Source organism: Coregonus clupeaformis, chromosome 7 (assembly GCF_020615455.1).
Source record: "Coregonus clupeaformis isolate EN_2021a chromosome 7, ASM2061545v1, whole genome shotgun sequence".
Taxonomy (NCBI): Eukaryota; Metazoa; Chordata; class Actinopteri; order Salmoniformes; family Salmonidae; genus Coregonus; species Coregonus clupeaformis.
The window spans coordinates 31,955,265-31,975,273 of NC_059198.1; the positions used below are offsets into that span (position 1 = coordinate 31,955,265).

Genomic DNA, 20,009 nt, shown 5'->3' on the forward strand with positions numbered 1-20,009 from the left:
GGTCAGTACAGGTGCATCAAAGCTGGGACTGAGAGAATGAAAAACAGCTTCTATCTCAAGTCTATCAGACTGTTAAATAGCCATTACTAGCACATTAGAGGCTGCTGCTGCCTGTTGAAATCACTGTCCACTTTAAGAAATGGAACACTAGTCACTTTGATAATGTTTACATATCTTGCACTACTCATCTCATATGTATATACTGCATTCTATTCTATAATATTCTACTGTATCTTAGTCCATGCCGCTCTCATATGTATATATTCTTAAATCCCATTCCTTACTTTTTTGTGTGTATTGGGTATATGTTGTGAAATTGTTAGATATTACTGCACTGTCGGAGCTAGAAGCACAAGCATTTCGCTACACCCGCTATAACATCTGCTAAACACGTGTATGTGACAAATAAAATTTGATTTGTTATGAAAGAACTTCAAGAAATAACCCATCTTGATTCTTGACAGTCTCAGGCAGAAATCTGTCCCAGTAACTTGTAAATGTCTAGTATTCCGAGTTCTCTTGACAAATCCTAAAGTAGCCATGGACAAGAGTCCAGTTTATCCATGTACAAAGTCAGGATGTTGTCAAAATGCCATGGGCATTGATTTATCCATGATTGATAGAGCAGTCCGGCTTCAGTATTGCAGGAAGGAGATATCTTCTCTGAGAGGGATGGATGATGGTCACTGCTGGGTCCTAACAGGGCTGAGGAACCGGGTTCACTGCTGAAAGAGGAGATATATTCACTTCAACTACTACACCAAATATTCAAAAAGGTAATCTCTCGGAAACAGATTACGTAAACATAAATTACCAAATTACGCAAGATTTTAGTACTGGGTTAACCGAGATTGTCAAAAAGGTCAAACAAATACAGTATGGTGTACGGACGCTGGACAGGTATGAATACTAAGGACAGAAAGACCCAGTTTATACCACGTAATAAGATATTTATTTAATGTTTACTTTTGGGGGTACTTGAAGACCAAAGATGAAAGAAACTGATGTAAAGCACTCTCTCAAGGCCAAAGGACACCAGTCAAAAGTTAGTATAACCACAAAAAAAAGTGAGGGCTGTGGTGAACGAGCCGAAGACTGATCTACAATCAGTGAACACTCACCCACTCCGGAAAGGTCCACTGTCTCGGCACAGCCGAGGAAGCGTGCTACATGGGCTGAACAGGAGGTAGGTGAGTTCTGGTTCTCTAGTAAGCAGCGTTCGAACTCTGTGAACTCTTTGGAACAGTCTGTCCGGATCTTTTGGATCACAGGGCTGCAGAAACATTGATCAATAAGATCTTGAAGAAAACTTAAACACAATCCTACACTTCACAATATTAGCACTGTACAGTACTCACTGGTTCGACTTTTTGCATCTGAATTATTTTCACATCAATAGTTCTTTACAGTAACCTAACCTACACCCCCAAAGTACAAGCAGCAGCACAGTGGAAGGAATAGGTAATTGTGCAAAGCCTGTGGTCTAGCGTTAATGCTCCCGACTAGTCACATATACTGTTCCCCACTGGAGACCGGGGTTCATTCCCCACCTCCACCCTTCCTACTGTTCTCCTACTTGCCTGTCTCCCCCGTTTCCAACTGTCAAAATAGGAAGAAACCTAGAGAGGAACCAGACTCCAAGAGAGGCCCACTCTGCTCTGTACCAGGTTTACATATCACCATCAAGGCCAGTCAGTTATAGCCTGGGTACTACCAGTCTGTTGCTGCTATCATTCAACTCCTTATCATGCAAAACAATGACACGGAGTACAAGGAGTGGAATGTTAGCAAAATAGGTTATGGATTGCACAATTAATATTGTCATGGACAATGGTTTATTCCTTACTGTGAAGAGGTACACTGTGCCACCTTCATCTTCAGGTCTTGACAGTGCCGTTGCCATGTAGACGGGTGGGAGGCCACACACTGCCCATAGCTCTCCATCTCCTTATGGCAATACTTGGTGGTGATATCCATGGCAACCTGCCTAGAGGATGACACAGACATGCAGAACAGTTTCTGAGATATGCATAGACAATTACAGTGAAGTCCAATCATGGACTGTGTGTCCTTTTCTGTGACAATGACAATAATTGAAGGAATGAATTTCAGAAAAACAAATTGCCCACTAACCATTTACAGATGGCAAAGTCTTTTTTTCTTTCTTTTTATGGTGCAGTCCGGACTGGCCTTGATTTAGACGCCTATGTTTGGTTCAGATTTTGTCCGGTCTGGACCGGCCTTGATTTCAACGTCCACAGACGTACCGGGTCCTGCCTGGCCTATATTTGGCAATATCATGGACCAAATCTGAACCAATTATAGACATCTGTGTTTCACAAGTTTGGACAGCACAGTACAGTACACAATACAGTAAAGAAAAGTAGCGTACAGTACAGTAAAGAATAGAGTACTGTACTTTACTCTAATGTACTGAACAAAACTGTACTGTATTCTACTTAATTAGACGCTACTGTACTGTAATCTGCTCTGCTGAATTAAACTACTGTACAGTACAGTACTGTAGGGGTTTTCAAACTTTTCTTGCACAGGCAAACCGGCGACCCAGATATAATATATATATTCAGGGTCTTGTCTTTTCATCATGTGAATGATAATGGCAAGTAGAAGTAACCAACATTTTAAAATGAATAGATTTGGTAGGCAGTTTCATTATTTTGACCTCCCCACAGTTCATTGGAAGAAGAAGTGTAAACTCTAACATAGTCTATTAGCTAGAAAGGTATCTTGGCGGCATAGAGAAAATGTTCCTGTTGTAAAGCACATTTTCTGCAATTCAATGCCATGGCTAATGCTTTGTTCCTCTGCTCAAACATTATAACAAAATCAAATGGGCATGTGCCCTGAATGCACGTTTTTTTTTTTATTCCCCCTGACTGTCTAGCTTTTATTTGATTGTTAGTTTTCAAAGATGGTATTATAAAAAACAAATATATATATATATATGTTTTTTATAATACCATCTATATATATATATATATATATATATATATATATATATATACACACAATATATTTTCTGCATTCTTTCTATCTGGGTTTGGTCGTTTAAGTTGACACTGAAACCGTTTTTCCATCCCGAAAATGTCCACTTAGACGAACTGCTTAAAAATGTAATATACAGAAAAAAACCTGTAATTAGCTGCAATGACTGTAATTGCCTCTGTCGTGTATTAGGATTATGCCTTTGTTAAATGTTTTTCTTGAAGAAATGGAATGTTGTTTATGTTAGGTCAAATGTAGCCGTTTGGAGGGTGACGCCCCAGGGGAGACTGGTGATTGGCCAGAAGAGGGAGCACCCATCTTTTTGCATTGTTTATAAGTAGGGGCTAGACCAAGAGAGGGCAGAGCGGCCATTGCAATCTGAGGCGTCGCTCTCCGGGTGGGCATGTCACCTGTAACTTATGCTGAAAGCTTGTGATCTGAATAAACCTTATGATCAAAGTTCAGTATGAGCGGACTCCTTTGTTTATCAGCAATAATTGCCAGCACTTACGCGATACGACAAATGGCGCCCAACGTGGGGCTGGTCTGCATCTCTCCTCTGTTTCATTCAGCCGCCAGGCTAACTCGCTTTGAAGCCATGGCCAGACAAGGGTGAGTTTTTCTTACCGCTTTGGAGCTTGTTAGGTTGGATACTGCTTGTGTACACTGGAGAAATGTACCATACGACCGTGCCTCGTGTGGCGTTATTGCTGATAACGGGGGGTCTGGCTAATCATTATCAATTATTGCACTGGTAGACAGGGCAAAAGGAGGGAGAGTAGGCTTGGAATTTTAGAGCAATCGATGGTAGAGATTAAGGCAGATATTGGCAGAATAAAGTCAGGAATACGTATGCAATAAGGGCATTGTGAATCTGTTAAAGACCTCGAAACGAGGCGACTCCTTAGGAGTGGGCCATAAATCCTTGCAACGCGCTAGGTGGTGTCAGGTTGGTTCTAGGAACTATAAGGTGGACGGTTATATTGTAAGTTATCCTCATCTTATAGTCGACGGGGTATTTGCATGGGGTAACCGCTCATATGATATCCATAACTTACGGCAGCATAAAGTTAGCAGGGGATAAATGGACAATGATTTAGGCACAATGCAGGGTTACTTAGGGCGTGTGGTAGGCCACAGTTGGCTAAAGGCTAAGGCTAATGTTAATGCTAAATGGGAGTGTGGTTCATGCCACATTATACATAGCGGCTAATGCTAAATGCTAATTGTGTTGCGTGCTACATGCTAACGTGTCCTTAGAGGGCCATTGCGATGGATTAAAGCCTCTTAAAATATGTCTGTGTGTGTAGAATTCAGAGTTCTACGCAAATGTGAGCTCTTATGTGTAATTGTGTGAGTATAAGGTATAAAATAGTGAAGCTGTAGCGTAATGCTATCGTTCTGTTGTCTGGGAATCGTATCATTAAATGCATTTGCGCATGCGTTTAATTTTGCGACACTACACTACAGAAAGGGGGAGTTTATGGCACGAGATTAGGACACGTTTTGTTTTACGGCACTAAACTACAACACGAGGGTATAGTAAAACTACAACACGGGATTGTGGGTAACGTGTCATATTTCTGTGGGGCCTGCGTGTCGCAGGGGGAGACAGAGAAACACAGACGAGAGAACAAAGAGGAAAGATTTGAAAATGAATTAGATCTTCTAGTTGTTACATCGGCTGTTGGTTAAAGATGAAACTTGTTTTGTGACCTATTGAATTTATAAATTAGATATATGAGGACGAATTATAATAAATTAAATTAAATGACGATTAAAATAAATAAAAATTAAATAAAAATGTTATTGATCTATTTAGTCCTGAGTTGATTCTTAGAGCGAATGTGAACGAAGGAATGTTGAATATGGTTGAGATAACTCAGTGATTGCAGTAACTACTAAAATATTTTTCTGTGTCTCTGTTTTTGTCATATGAGAGGCGATAGGACGAGACGACAGGAGAGAGAGAGAGAAGGAGAGGGGGTGCTGACGTAGCGTCACGTGACGCGGCAGAGGATCGAGTCAAGGGTTTGAGACTGGTCTGGTTACAAAATCTTCCCCTACAGGATATCTGATGCTATGACAATTTCACATAGGCTTGGCAAATACTATTTCATTAAAAATAGCATTTTGGAGGCTATGTGCATCACTGGGGTTTGATTGGAATTGTGTTGGGAATCAAGGACTGACATTATTCTGTAAATTTAAGATAATTAGGTGATTATAGAGCAAGGGGGTTTATGGGAAGTGTAGTAATGGTAGGGTTAGAAGGCTTTGTTTTTGGGATTGCTTTGAAGTTGACTAACTTACATTTACTTGCATTTGATGGGTTGTGGTAAGATAGCCACCACTAATTGATAAATTGGTGACATAGGATATAGGAATAAAAATTGGTTATAATTATTCATAATTTTTAATTGATTTTTTAATTGATTTTTTTATTTTAATTGGAAATGGTTTTTGAATAAAAATTAATTGAATTTTTTCATATTCATATTTTTATAGATTAATTTTAAAAAAAATAAAAAATTATTATTATTATTATTTATTTTTTGGGTTGTTTGGGTTATATTAATAATTAAAGGGGTGAAGCCATAGCCTATATAGTCTAAAATAAAATAATTCACGATAAAGGAATATAAAAGGGTTGTTACAATGGGGAAAAACGACATCAAGGCTATGAAAGTCATTACACCGGTTGATATAGGGGAAAAATAGTAATCCTTTAACTAAAGTAGTGTTAGGAAAACTAATGGCAGAAGTTAGTACACCTTTCTCACATACGGATTCAGCAAAAAGACACCCACCTTATGGGAAGGAAGTAGAGCTTAGGGATGTTTATCCTCAGCTTCCAGTGATCATCCAGGAGGGTGATTGTTGCATCAGAGATGAAGATGAATAATAGATAGAGGACAAGCAGAAACGACCAGAAAGAGGAATCCAAAACTCCAGAAGGAAGAAAATGAGATGTCTGGAAGAGAAGAGTGAGGTTAAGGAAGATGGAACTTGAAGAAGATGATGAAGATGAAGATCAGAGTGATTGAGAAGAGATCATGGGTGGATATGACTCGGTGATCAGAAGGAAGTTGGCAAGAGAGGAAGAAGGATACAAGAGATTCGAGTTCAGATGAAGACAGCGATAAAGAGGAGACTAAAGGTGCTGTGTATTCAAAAGGAGTTTATCCTACAAGGACTGGCACAGAAGAAAAGTAAGAAGATGATGGAAGATGATATTTTGAGGACAGAACTTAGAATATAAGCTTTTGAAGAATCCTGATATGTCAACAGCAAGAAAGAACAGGATCAAGAAACTCTCAGAAAACTCAATCATACAACTGGTGGAGAAGAGAAGCTTTGGTTATGAAGAATCAAAGTGAACCAAATCAACAATCACTGTTACAGCTTCAACTGAACAAGATCAAATGCAATTGTACCAGCCACCAAGGGGGGTACCAGGTGTTCCATATCCACAGCCAGTTTCTGGACAGACACAGAATTGGAGAGGAAGAGGACGAGAAGAAATAGAAGGAGGAGGAAGATTTCAGCTACATTTCCAGCAACTTTCAGAAGACTGTTATAATTATGGACAGGTTGGTCACTTTACCTGTGACTGCAACAAGTCAGGAGGAAACAACAGAGAACATTTTTAAGGAAGATACAGGGGCCAGTCAAGATCACCTGTTCTCCAGGTGAACCCTAAGGATTCTAGAGTGCCTAGAAGATACGAAGGGGGGTGTCAGCTGATAGCACCGATTAGAGAAGAAGAGAAAATATCTAACAATTGAAGTAAAACCAGAGGACTATGAGAAGTGATAGTGAATAGTGTAAAAGCTTTTATCTGTGTTGAGCCTAAAGAGGTTAAACATCTCACTATGTAAAATTAACTAATTAGGATAGGGATTTGAGGTAGTAAAACAGTTAATTACTCTTAAGGAACCAATTGAGCTCTGCTATAGAACTCAAAGAGAAATTAAAATAGACATACTAATATTAGAGCATTGAAAGAATAGGGTTTTTGGGAATCATATTGGCTTAAAAAGATAATATCATAGGAAGGATGATAATCTATTAGACTGCCTATTAGACAATCTGTCTGAAAAATAAAGTTAAAAGGGGTGACTGTTATTCTGGGTTACATTCTTACACCAAGAGATTTCAGGCTAGGCTAAAAGGTGTTTAGTCGTTTGCCAAGTCTGTGTGTAAAGAAGTCAGAAGCAGGTGGGGACTTTCCCGATCACATATTCTAAAATTTGGTGGTAAAGGGATTTTGTGAATAAATCAGTGGAAAAGGTTTTTAAAGGTTAGGAGAAAAGATTAGATTAAAAAGTTAGGAGAACTAGGTTGAAGGAACTCTAAGACAGTAAGCTAAGTTTCAAAGTTAGTAGTAAGAGAGAGAGAACAGTGGTGAAGGACATTTTAGAGTTTAGTGGGAAGATATGGTAGGAATTTAGATCTGTTAGGAGCAGATGCATTGAGAAAGTATGTGTTGCTGAATAATAAGAGAAGATTGAGGGTGATTGAGTATCTATATTTACAGTTCCAGCAGGGAGATCAAGGTAATTATAGGTGTATTTTTATAATCAAAAGTTTGAAAGTCAGGGATTAGAGGTAGGACTGAGAGTTGGGAAAAAGTGACACTAGTGGTGATAGATGGAAGTACAAGCAAAGACTTCAAAGCTTTGGGGAAAATGGATGAAGTAACTAAGGACATTAACACTTCAGTCTATTAAAACAACAGTGAGAAGCAATTTAACTCTTTCAACATTGATAGTTATTAAAGCCATAAATATATCGCATTTGATTATAAGGGAGCCAATGGCTCCAGCACCAATTTTAGAGGAATAATACTTATTAGGGTTAGGATGGGGACGTTCCTCCCACATGGAGAGATAATTATGGAGAAGAAGTATTGTTATCAGGACCAGAAGTAGAAGCAAGCTGTTGCACCTAATCAAAGGAGATATAGTTTGTACAACAATATGAAGTGGAAGAGGGTTATGAGTGAGTGTTCATTTATTTTGCGTAATGTTACAGAGAAAGATCAGGGAGAGTATATGTGTACTTATCTAGTGCAAGCATTAAAATTTGTTCCGGTTAAGAGTTATTGGTTAAAAGGCTATGTAATTCGTAAAGTGACGTTCAGGAGGAGTAGATTACAGTAGTCACTCCAACAGTAAATAATGCACATAGGATATCGGTAGCTTTCCCACTAGAAATAATTAAGGTTGATACATCAACTAAATCAACTACTTTAATGGTAACTTTGGAAGGGATTAATGATACGATGGCAATAGCAAATGTAGGAAGTATGACACCGACAACAACTTTTCTGAAATTAAAGGGGGTAGCAAGAAGGACTCAGGGGTTTATGGTACGAATTGGAGAGTGCTGTCAATGATAGTACGAATAAAATAGGAGAGCAGATAGTGGTAGAGAGAATATAGATTCATCTGAAATAGTACAGGATACTATCATGGAGGTACAGGATGAGGTCTTTGATTTTAATGACAGACAAGGAGAGGTATCTGATCAGTACCGCTCGTTAGGGAAGAGAGAAACTAAATGCATGTAGTTTGATTCTTCTGTTGTGAAAATTAGAGATGGGAAGGTAGGAATCTTTGGTTCCAGCGGTTAATTCATTCTGTAATATCAGTGAGGAATCTTGAGGGTCCATGTCTGTTGAGAATTCCAGCACCAGAGACGTGGGGTTCCATTTTAGACACGTGGGGCTCGACCTCTATCAAGTGTGTGTCAGTCTTATGCGTTGTCATGACTGTGGTATCAGCAACAGTCAGTAACAGATAAAATAATGTCGTTGTCAAAACATTTGTTTAAGCCTAGGTTTAGGTGTTATTGGGTTAAGTGAATTAACTTGTGTGCATTTGTTAGATGTGAAGGAAAGTCAGGTAACAGCGAACCCTGAAGCATTTGAGGTGAAACCATTGAGGGCTAAAAGTTGTTTTGTTCTAATAAAACATATGATGTAAGGGGTATTTTCATGGGAATATCAGATTGTGATGATTATATGATGACTTTGGATAAGCACGAACATAAGGTTAGAGAGGACAAATATAATGTAACTTTTTATGTACCAGGTAGTAAGAAGAGCAGGACTTTGATGGTGAAAGATCAGCTTTTGCCTGTCAATGTAACTATTGGGAATTTTAGAGATATTTGGTGGGTTTGTGGTGATAAAGCATATATATTCTTACCCTATGGATGGACAGGATGTTGTTACATGTCAACGTTGAAGCTTCCATATGAGGTTTCTACCATTATAAGAGGGGTAGCACCGGACACAGCTAAATCTAGGGTTAAAAGGGTGAAAAGAGACATGTTATAGTCTTCAAGTCTATCATTGAAGGATGAATCTAAGGGAGAAGGGGGGACTTTTTCCATGGTATGGTGTAACATTTGGGAAGATCCTATTGATAATGTTAGTTATACTTTGAGTCCAGATAGTTCAGATATTATCACTAGGGTTATATATGCATTGAAGAATATAAGGGATGCATTTGGTAGATCTGAAGGAGCGGAAGTCAGCGAAGACTTGGTTGCAAGATCAGGTAGGCCCAGTAGGGGCAGTGATGGTTCAGATTTTAGTTGCAGCTTTGATAGCACTGTATGTGAGGTTTGTAATTTGTTACTGACCTTTGAGAAAGCTATGATATTGAGATAGGTTGGAGAGTGATGCCTGGAGACAACACTCAGATGCCGGTGTTGACTGTTCCTGATCTGGATGAAGATGGACAAGAGGGACTGGATGATAAATATCCTTTTTGATTATTTGATCATTTTTCAATTTATTTATTTTTTTTCTCCAATATTAGTGTGATTTTTAGTATGATTTTATGAATCAAAGGGGGGAATGGGTTAATGTGATTCATACATCATTTATATATCATTTTTATATTCTTAGTTGATCTTGATGTTTAATTTGAAAGTGTTGTTTTGCAAAAGATACTGTTTGGTCTTTTCTTTTCTTCCAGAAGCATTTGGGGGAACATGTAGAGATTGAAATACTCAAACAAGGACAATATGAAGGGACAATATGAAAGGACAATGACTGGAGGAGATGAAACAAGAAAGGTGTGGAAAGATTCCGATTCCATCATCAACAATCCATTGGAAGTCGAGACTACGGGGAGATGAAGTGTAGTGGACTACATTCCAGTGTCTGCAATGAAATATAGACATGTGTAATACATAATTTGTGTCATACTCTTACGTATTAATTTGTGTAGAATGATATTTGATGTTATTGAATACATGTGGGGATCTTAGATGTTTTTGTTTATTTCGTTGATGCTTAGGGACAGGGAGTCTAGGCAGGGAGAGGTCCACTGTAGGGTCCAATGGGTTGACCAGCCTTAGAGTGGATATTTTTTGGATAGTATTTTGTTTGCAGGGGCTTACATGTGTATTTAATTGCATCATAGTTTCAAATGCATTTACATGGTTTATGAGTTTATCTGGAGTATCTAGGTGGTTGCCTGGGGCAGAGGGACCGTGAGAGAATTTTACTGTCTTGATTGATGGATGGATTTGGAACGAAGGTTGCCGGACAGTTTTTCGCTCTCACACTCCATAAAGATTTGTTCATATTTCATAGTAATGTATTCACACTTCATAAACAGTTATTCATATTTCATAGAAAGGTATTTACACTCTAGAGAAGAATGTTTTTGGTTTAATGTTAAAGATACTCAATAAGATAAATTGTTACTTGTCATAATCCTATTCTGTTTGTTTTCGAGACTGTTAGTTAGTCTCGAAGGGGGGAAATGTCGTGTATTAGGATTATGCCTTTGTTAAATGTTTTTCTTGAAGAAATGGAATGTTGTTTATGTTAGGTCAAATGTAGCCGTTTGGAGGGTGACGCCCCAGGGGAGACTGGTGATTGGCCAGAAGAGGGAGCACCCATCTTTTTGCATTGTTTATAAGTAGGGGCTAGACCAAGAGAGGGCAGAGCGGCCATTGCAATCTGAGGCGTCGCTCTCCGGGTGGGCATGTCACCTGTAACTTATGCTGAAAGCTTGTGATCTGAATAAACCTTATGATCAAAGTTCAGTATGAGCGGACTCCTTTGTTTATCAGCAATAATTGCCAGCACTTACGCGATACGACACCTCCATATTAAAAGAATAGTTAGAGATTTTGGCAATGACGCCGTTTATCGACTTCCCCAGAGTCATGTGATCAAAAACAGCTAACATGCTAACCATTCATGTAGACTTCTGCGCTAACGCTAGTTAGCATTGGCTCGTGAAACTACCTCTAACTTCCTTCACATTGGACGAAGAGACATAAAAATGGTATCCACGGTGGTATTCGGTTGCAGCTAGCGATATTCATAAATTTTATGCAGACACCCTGCAGTACCTCAGCAGACATCAGTTTGAAAATCCCTGCTCTATTGAATACAACTCTACTGGCCTGTACCATACCATACTGTCCTCTTGTGAAATGTTGGCAAGAGACGTCTATGATTTGTTCATATTTGGATCCGGTTTGCACCGACCAAATATGTACTTGTTTGGGGGCGGAGCTCAATAATACCCAGCATGCTTTACAAGTTTGTTTTTACATTTACAGTTTGGTCATTCAGCAGATGCTCTTATTCAGAGCGACTTACAGTCAGTGCATTCAACTAAGGTAGATCAACAAGAACAACATATCATAGTCATAGCAACAAAAATATATATATAACAGTTACTGAGAATGTTATTGTAGCTGAAGTGGTCTGTTGGTTTATTCCTTAGTTTTGACAACTTTGAACATCTTTATTACCAGTTTTAAAGCTTTTGAAAAAGCTAACATAAGTGCATGTGACAGATGGCAGCAATAGTAAATATTCAGTTGCAGTCTTCAGTTGGATCCTCTTTCCTAACCTGCTATGAAAAGTCAGATATGACGTTAATTTGACAAAAGCTGGATGGATCCCTTCTAGCCATGACCATGCAGAAATTAATTTATTTTGGTTAATTTTGCTTGTTAATTTTTATTTAGACATTTTTTGGAAGTACATATGTAGTGTATTGAGATTATGATGGTGTTAAATGTTTTTCATGAAGAAATTGAATGTTGTTTATGTTAGTATCAAAAGGGAATGTTTTAGTGTAACGTCACATACAACAGACAGGAAGTGTGTTGTAGACAGGGGAGACTGGTGATTGGCCAGAAGAGGGAGCATCTTTTTGCATTGTTTATAAATAGGGGCTAGACTACAGAAAGGGCAGAACGGCCATGGCAATCTGGGATGCCGTTCTCCGGACACCGCGGGTCTGTAACTTATGCTGTAACCTCGTGATTTTAATAAAAGCCTCTAACACGGTGCAGCTTGAGCGGACTCTTTGTTGACAGCAATAATGGCCACCATTCACCCGATACGACAAATGGCGCCCAACGTGGGGCTGGTCTGCACTCTCCTTTGTTTCGTAGCCGCCAAGCTAACTCGCTTTGAAGCATGGCCAGATAAGGGTGAGTTTTCCTTACCGCTTTGGAGCTTGTTAGATTGGATACGACTTGTGTACACTGGAGAGATGTACCATTACGACCTTGCCTCGGGTGGCGTTGTTGCTGTCGACTAGGAGGCTGTCTAAAATATATTCCATTGGTAACGGCAGGTAATTGGAAATTTAGAGCATAAAACGGTAGGAATTAAGTATTGAAAGTGTACAATTAAGGCAGATATGCGCATCAATAGGGCACTGTACCGCTTAAGACCCCGGGGGGGCCATTTAGAAAATGATGGGCCGGCAAATCCGTGTGCACGATAGAATGTGCATTCGGTGGGTTTTGAAAGAACTCTGTTTGATGGGATTTATCTGATTGTGATTATGACTCGACTCTCGTCCGACGGGGGGTTTGATTGGGTTTGATTTCTCGGTGTAATGGTCATTAAGTCACGGTAGCAAAAACGGTAGGAGAAATATGTTCAAAATAAATAGGGCAGTGCAGGATATGTATTTGTGCGGTAGGCCGCAGTTAGCTAAAGGCTAAGGCTAATTCTAAATGCTTGATTATGTTTCAGGCCACGTGGTACATAGCGGCTAAGGCTAATTCTAAATGCTGAAGTGTGGGTCATGCTACATTCTACATAGCGGCTAATGATAATGCTAATGCTAAATGCTAATTGTGTTGCGTGCTACATGCTAACGGATATCCTTAGAGACCCCATTGCGATGGATTAAAGTCTCTTAAACTTGTCTCTGTGTGTGTAAGTCAGGTTATATGTTTTGTGAGCTCTGTTATGTGTAATTGTGTGAGTATAAGGTATAAAATAGTGAAGCTGTAGCGTAATGCTATCGTTCTATTGGGTGGTAAGCATGGGGTTAAGTGGATGTGCGCATGCGCTTGATTTTACGGGGCTAAAACTACGACATGCGGTTATGTGCTAAGACTACAAAACTGCATTGTGGGTAAAGGTCATAGGTCCCATCTGGGGTTACCCTGCAAGGGGAGAAATAGACAGACAGAGGAGAGATTTTAACACGAGTATTCTAGTTGTTACATCGGCGGATGGTTAAATATGAAACTTGTTTTGTGACCTATTGAATTTATAAATTAAATATATGTTGGCGGAGTATAATGAATTAAATTAAATGACGGATTAAAATAAAATAAAAATGTTTTGAGCGATCTATTTAGTTCTGAGTTTAGTCTTAGAGTGAATAATGTAGAAGGAACGAATATTGAATGGTTGGAAATACTCAGTAATTGCATTAACTACTAAAATGTTATTCTGTGTTTCTGTTCTTCTGTCATATGAGAGGAACGATAAGCGAGGGGAGAGAGGAGATACAGGAAGTGATGACGTGACATCACGTGACGCGGCAGAGGAGAGGATCAGATATCAGGCTAGTTCACAAAATCATCCCTTACAAAATATGTGATGTTATGACAATTTTACATAGGCTTGGCAAATGATTCATTAAAAATTGCATTTTGGAGGCTCTGTGCATCACTGGGTTTGATTGGAGTTGTGTTGGGAATCGAGGACTGACATTATTCTGTAAATTTAAGATAATTAGGGGTTATAGAGCAAGGGGTTACAGGCTTTGTTTTTGGGATTGCTTTGAAGTTGACTAATTTACATTTACTTGCATTTGATGGGTTGTGGTAAGATAGCCAACACTAATTGATAAATTGGTGACATAGGATATAGGAATAAAAATTGGTTTTAATTATTCATGATTTTTAATTGATTTATTTTTGTGGAGTTGTTAGGTTTATAAAAATAATTACAGGGGGGAAGCCATAGGCTATATATTCTAAAATAAGATAATTCATAATAAAGGAATATAAAAGAGTAGTTACAATGGGGAGAAAGGACAGCAAGGCTATATGAAGGTGATTACACCGATTGATATAGTACAAAATAGTGACCCTTTAACTAAAGTATTGCGAGGTTATCCGGCAAGTGAAACAAAAGTTGCCCTTCATTCTCAAACAAAAACTTATAAAATATTCCAGCGATAAGATAACCAAAGCTATAGAGATAAGGCTAAAAAGTAGAGCTTAGGGATGTTTATCCTCAGCTTCCAGTGATCATCCAGGAGGGTGATTATTGCATCAGAGATGAAGATGAACGAATAATAGATAGAGGGCAAGCAGAAACGACGATGAAGATGAATCAAAACTCCAGAAGGAAGAAAATGAGATGTCGGGAAGAGAAGATTGAGCTCAAGAAAAGGCCACTAGTAAGAAGATGATGGAAGATGATATTTCGAGGACAGAACTTAGAGTATAAGCTGTTGAAGAATACTGATATGTCAACGGCGAGAAGGAACAGGACCAAGAAACTCTCTGAAAACTCAATCAAATACAACTTACAACTGGAGAAGAAGGAGAAGAGAAGCTTTGGTTATGAAGAATCAGAGTGAACCAAATCAACAATCACTGTTACAGCTTCAACTGAACAAGATCAAACGCAATTGTACCAGTCACCAAGGGGGTACCAGGTGTTCCATATCCACAGCCAGTTTCTGGACAGACACAGAATTGGAGAGGAAGAGGACGAGAAGGCTTAGAAGGAGGAGGAAGATTTCAGCTACACTTCCAGCAACTTTCAGAAGACTGTTATAATTATGGACAGGTTGGTCACTTTACCTGTGATGGAAATGCGCCAGGAGAAAACAACAGAGGAAGATAAAGGAGCAAGTGAAGATCACCTGTTAGTGCCTAGAAGATCCGGAAGGGGGGTGTCAGCTGAGAGCATCGATTAGAGAAGAAGAGAAAATATCCAACAATTGAAGTAAAAACAGGACTATGAGAAGTGATAGTGAATAGTGGAAAAACTTATCTGTGTTCAGCCTAAAGAGGTTAAACATCTCACTAATTGATAACTAATTAGGATAGGGATTTGAGGTAGTAAAACAGTTAATTAAAATAGACATACTAATATTAGGACATATATCTGTTGCAGTGTTGGGAAGAGATGCATTGTGTAAAGTGAACTGTACAATAAGATGTACACTAGACGACTGTCTGGTAGAAGATTTTAAAAGGGGAGACTGTTTTTCTGGGTTACATTCTTACACCAAGAGATTTCAGGCTAGGCTAAAAAGGTGTTTAGTCGTTTTGCCAAGTCTGTGTGTAAAAAAAGTCAGAAGCAGGTGGGGACTTTCCCAATCACGTATTCTAAAAATTTGGTGGTAAAGGGATTTTGTGAATAAATCAGTGGAAAAGGTTTTTAAAGGTTAGGAGAAAAAGATTAGATTAAAATAAGTTAGGAGAACTAGGTTGAAGGAACTCTAAGACAGTAAGCTAAGTTTCAAAGTTAGTAGTAAGAGAGAGAGAACAGTAGTGAAGGACATTTTAAAGTTTAGTGGGAAGATATGGTAGGAGTTTAGATCTGTTAGGAGCAGATGCGTTGCTGAATGATAAGAGAAGATTGAGGGTGATTGAGTATCTATAGTTAGTTCCCAGCAGGGAGATCAAGGTAATTATAGGTGTATTTTTATAATCAAAAGTTTGAAAGTCAGGGATTAGAGATGGGACTGAGAGTTGGGAAAAAGTGACACTAGTGGTGATAGATGGAAGTACAAGCAAAGACAACTTTTCTTTGGGGAAAACTAGAAGTAACTAAGGACATTAACACTTCAGTCTATTATAACAACAGTGAGAAGCAATTTAACTCTTTCAACATTGATAGTTATTAAAGCCATAAATATATCGCATTTGATTATAAGGGAACCAATAGCTCCAGCACCCATTTTAGGGGAATGCTGTTTTTTAGGGTTAGGATGGGGACGTTCCTCCCACATGGAGAGATAATTATGGAGAAGAAGTATTGTTATCAGGACCAAGAGTAGAAGCTGTGGCACCTAATCAAAGGAGGTATAGTTTGGAAGAGGGTTAGGAGTGACTGTTCACTTATGTTGCGTAATGTTACAGAGAAAGGTCAGGGAGAATATATGTGTACTTATCTAGTGCAAGCATTAGAATTTGGTCTGGTTAAGAATTATTGGTTAAAAGGCTATGTAATTCATAAAGTAACGCTTATAATGGAAGAGTTGAGGTCTGTTGTAGCCTCCACAGTCATTGAGGGAGTTCAGGAGGAGTAGATTACAGTAGTCACTCCAACAGTAGATAATACACAGAGGATATTGGTAACTGTGCCACTAGAAATAATTAAGGTTAATCAACTACTTTAATGGTAACTTTGGAAGGGATTAATGATACGATGGCAATGGCAAATGTAGGAAGTATGACATCGACAACAACTTTTCTGAAATTAAAGGGGTAGCCAGACGAATAGGATTAAAATAGGAGAACAGATAGTAGTAGAGAGAATATAGATTCATCATGGAGGTACAGGATGAGGTCTTTGATTTTAATGACAGACAAGGAGAGGTATCTGCAGTACCGCTCGTTAGGGGAGAGAGAAACTAAAGGGAGTGGTTTGATTCTTCTGTTGTGAAAATTAGAGATAGATGGCAGGTAGGAATCTTTGGTTCCAGCGGTTAACTCATTCTGTAATATCAGTGAGGAATCTTGAGGGTCCATGTCTGGTGAGAATTCCAGAACCAAACATGTTAGAGACGGTCGTTCGACCTCTATCAAGTATGTGTCAATCTTATGCTTTGTCATGACTGTGGTATCAGCAACAGTCAGTAACAGATAAAATAATGTCATTGTCAAAACATTTGTTTAAGCCTAGGGTTAGGTGTTATTGGGTTAAGTGAATTAACTTGTGTGAATTTGTTGGATGGTAAAGAAAAATCAGGTAACAGCGTAACTGAAGTATTTGAGGTGTAACCATTGAGGGTTAAAAGTTGTTTTTGTTCTAATAAAACATATGAGGTAAGGGGTATGTTTATGGGAATATCAGATTGTGATGTTATATGATAACTTTGGGTATGTATGACCTTAAGGGTAGTAATGAGAAATATGTTACTTTTTAGGTACCAGGTAGTAGGAACAGCAGGACTTTGATGGTTAAAAGATTAGCTTTTGCCTGACAATGTGACTATGGGGAATTTTAGAGATTTGGAGGGTTTGTGGTGATAAAGCGTATATATTCTTACCCTATGGATAGACAGGATGTTGTTACATGTCAACGTTGAAGCTTCCATATGAGGTTTCTACCATTATAAGTGGGGTAGCACCGGACACAGAAATCTGAAGCTAGGTTTGAAATTGGATGAAAAGAGACATGGCTACATGTCATAGTCTTCAAGCCTATCATTGAAGTATAAATCTAAGGGAGAAGGGGGGACTTTTTCCATGGTATGGTGTAACATTTGGAAAGATCATATTGATAATATTAGTAGATACTTTGAGTCCAGATAGTTCAGATATTATAACTAGGGTTATATATGCATTGAAGAATATAAGGGATGCGTTTGGGAGATCTGAGAAGACTTGGTTGCAAGATCAGGTAGGCCAGTAGGGGCAGTGATGGGTTACATTTAATGGCAGCTTTGATAGCACTGTGTGATGTTTGTAATTTGTTACTGACCTTTGAGAAAGCTATGATATTGAGATAGGTTGGAGAGTGATGCCTGGAGACAACACTCAGATGCCGGTGTTGACTGTTCCTGATCTGGATAAAGATGGACAAGTGGAACTGAATGGATAAATATCATTTTTGATTATTTGATCATTTAAAAAAAAAAAAAAAATTCAATATTGGTGTGATTTGTAGTATGATTTATGAATCAAAGGGGGGAATGGGTTTATGTGATTCATACATCATTTATATATCATTTTATATTCTTAGTTGATATTGATGTTTAATTTGAAAGTGTTTGTTTTGCAAAAGATACTGTTTGGTCGTTTCTTTTTCTTCCAGAAGCATTTGGGGGAACATGGGAAGGGACAATATGACTGGAGGAGATGAAACAAGGAGGGTGTGGCTGATTCCATCATCAACAAATCCATTGGAAGAGGAGACTACGGGGAGATGAAGTGTAGGGACTACATTCCAGTGTCTGCAATGAAATATAGACATGTATAATACATAATTGTGTCATATTCTTAGGTATTAATTTTTGTAGAATGATGTTTGATGTTATTGGATACATGTGAGGATCTTAGATGTTTTTGTTTATTTCGGTGATGCTTAGGGACAGAGAAAGTCTAGGCAGGGAGAGTTCCACTGTAGGGTCCAATGGGTTGACCAGCCTTACAAGTGGATGTTTTTGGATAGGATTTTGTTTGCAGGGGCTTACATGTGTATTTAATTGCATCATAGTTTCAAATGCATTTACAGGGTTTATGAGTTTATCTGGAGTACCGAAGGTGGTTGCCTGGGGCAGAGGGACCGTGAGAGAATTTTACTGTCTTGATTGATGGATGGAAGGTTGCCGGACAGTTTTTCGCTCTTACACTCCATAGAGATTTGTTCATATGTCATAGTAATGTATTCACACTTCATAAACAGTTGTTCATATTTCATAGAAAGGTATTTACACTCTAGAGAAGAATGTTTTTGGTTTAATGTTAAAGATACTCAATAAGATAAATTGTTACTTGTCATAATCCTATTCTGTTTGTTGTCGAGACTTTTAATTTGTCTCGAAGGGGGGAATATGTAGTGTATTGAGATTATGATGGTGTTAAATGTTTTTCATGAAGAAATGGAATGTTGTTTATGTTAGTATCAAAAGGGAATGTTTTAGTGTAACGTCACATACAACAGACAGGAAGTGTGTTGTAGACAGGGGAGACTGGTGATTGGCCAGAAGAGGGAGCATCTTTTTGCATTGTCTATAAATAGGGGCTAGACTACAGAAAGGGCAGAACGGCCATGGCAATCTGGGATGCCGTTCTCCGGACACCGCGGGTCTGTAACTTATGCTGTAACCTCGTGATTTTAATAAAAGCCTCTAACACGGTGCAGCTTGAGCGGACTCTTTGTTGACAGCAATAATGGCCACCATTCACCCGATACGACACATACCAGCCGTAACGGGAGTAAATTAAGATTTCCTCAGCGAAACTCCATATTTGGTGATCAACGAACGTATTTTGACATTATAACGCTTTAATTGAAGTTTGAATAGAGGTCTCTAACGCACAGATACTGGTTCAGTCACAACTGTATCTTATTGGTGTAAATGAGTACAGTTTAGAACGTAGATTATTTACTAAAATAGATATCTACAAAATGGAATGAAATACATAACGTTGAAGACACTTACATGTTTGCAGTAGAAGTAATTTGAAGGCTTGTTTAGAATGAAAGTAAAGAGAGAATCAAGGTTATAAAACACGTTCACAGCCGTACACAGAATATCTACTGCACACATCCTCCTCTATTTCGATTGGTCGAAATACGTTGCATACTGCCATTGTTCTATACCATTGGTCCTGGGTTGTTGTCAATCACAGATTTTGACATTTCCTGCTCGAGTCCAAAAGCGTCTATTTCTTAAAGGAGAAACAACCGATTGCCCTGTGATATTTTAACCTTTATTTTGTCAACCCCTGCTTTGAAAATGCTCCGTTTAAGATGCGCTTGATTTAGGATATTTGATGTCAAACAAATGTGC

At 38.6% G+C, this 20,009-nt stretch overlaps 1 protein-coding gene across 2 annotated transcripts; it reads right to left on the reverse strand.

Annotated features, from left to right (window-relative positions):
- Positions 1-348: 348 nt before the first annotated feature.
- On the reverse strand, positions 349-19,769 carry LOC121569746 (coiled-coil-helix-coiled-coil-helix domain-containing protein 5). Of its 2 annotated transcripts, none has more exons than XM_041880908.2 (4): positions 19,659-19,769; positions 1,847-1,987; positions 1,122-1,273; positions 349-725 (listed from the first exon to the last, which is right to left on the reverse strand). In XM_041880908.2, coding segments are annotated over exons 1-4 (324 nt in total). In that variant the 5' UTR covers positions 19,661-19,769; the 3' UTR covers positions 349-696. The 2 variants fall into 2 exon arrangements, with proteins under 2 accessions (XP_041736842.1, XP_041736844.1); XM_041880910.2 differs by lacking the exon at positions 19,659-19,769 and adding an exon at positions 2,134-2,392.
- Positions 19,770-20,009: the final 240 nt, after the last annotated feature.

What these genes read in the sequence shown, in the direction of transcription:
- LOC121569746 (XM_041880908.2), bottom strand. An exon ending in GCACAGTGTACCTCTTCACA is followed by an intron (nt 1,274 to 1,846) that starts GTAAGGAATAAA and finishes ATGTTTCTGCAG; the next exon opens with CCCTGTGATCCAAAAGATCC. An exon ending in AGTGGACCTTTCCGGAGTGG is followed by an intron (nt 726 to 1,121) that starts GTGAGTGTTCAC and finishes CTCCTCTTTCAG; the next exon opens with CAGTGAACCCGGTTCCTCAG.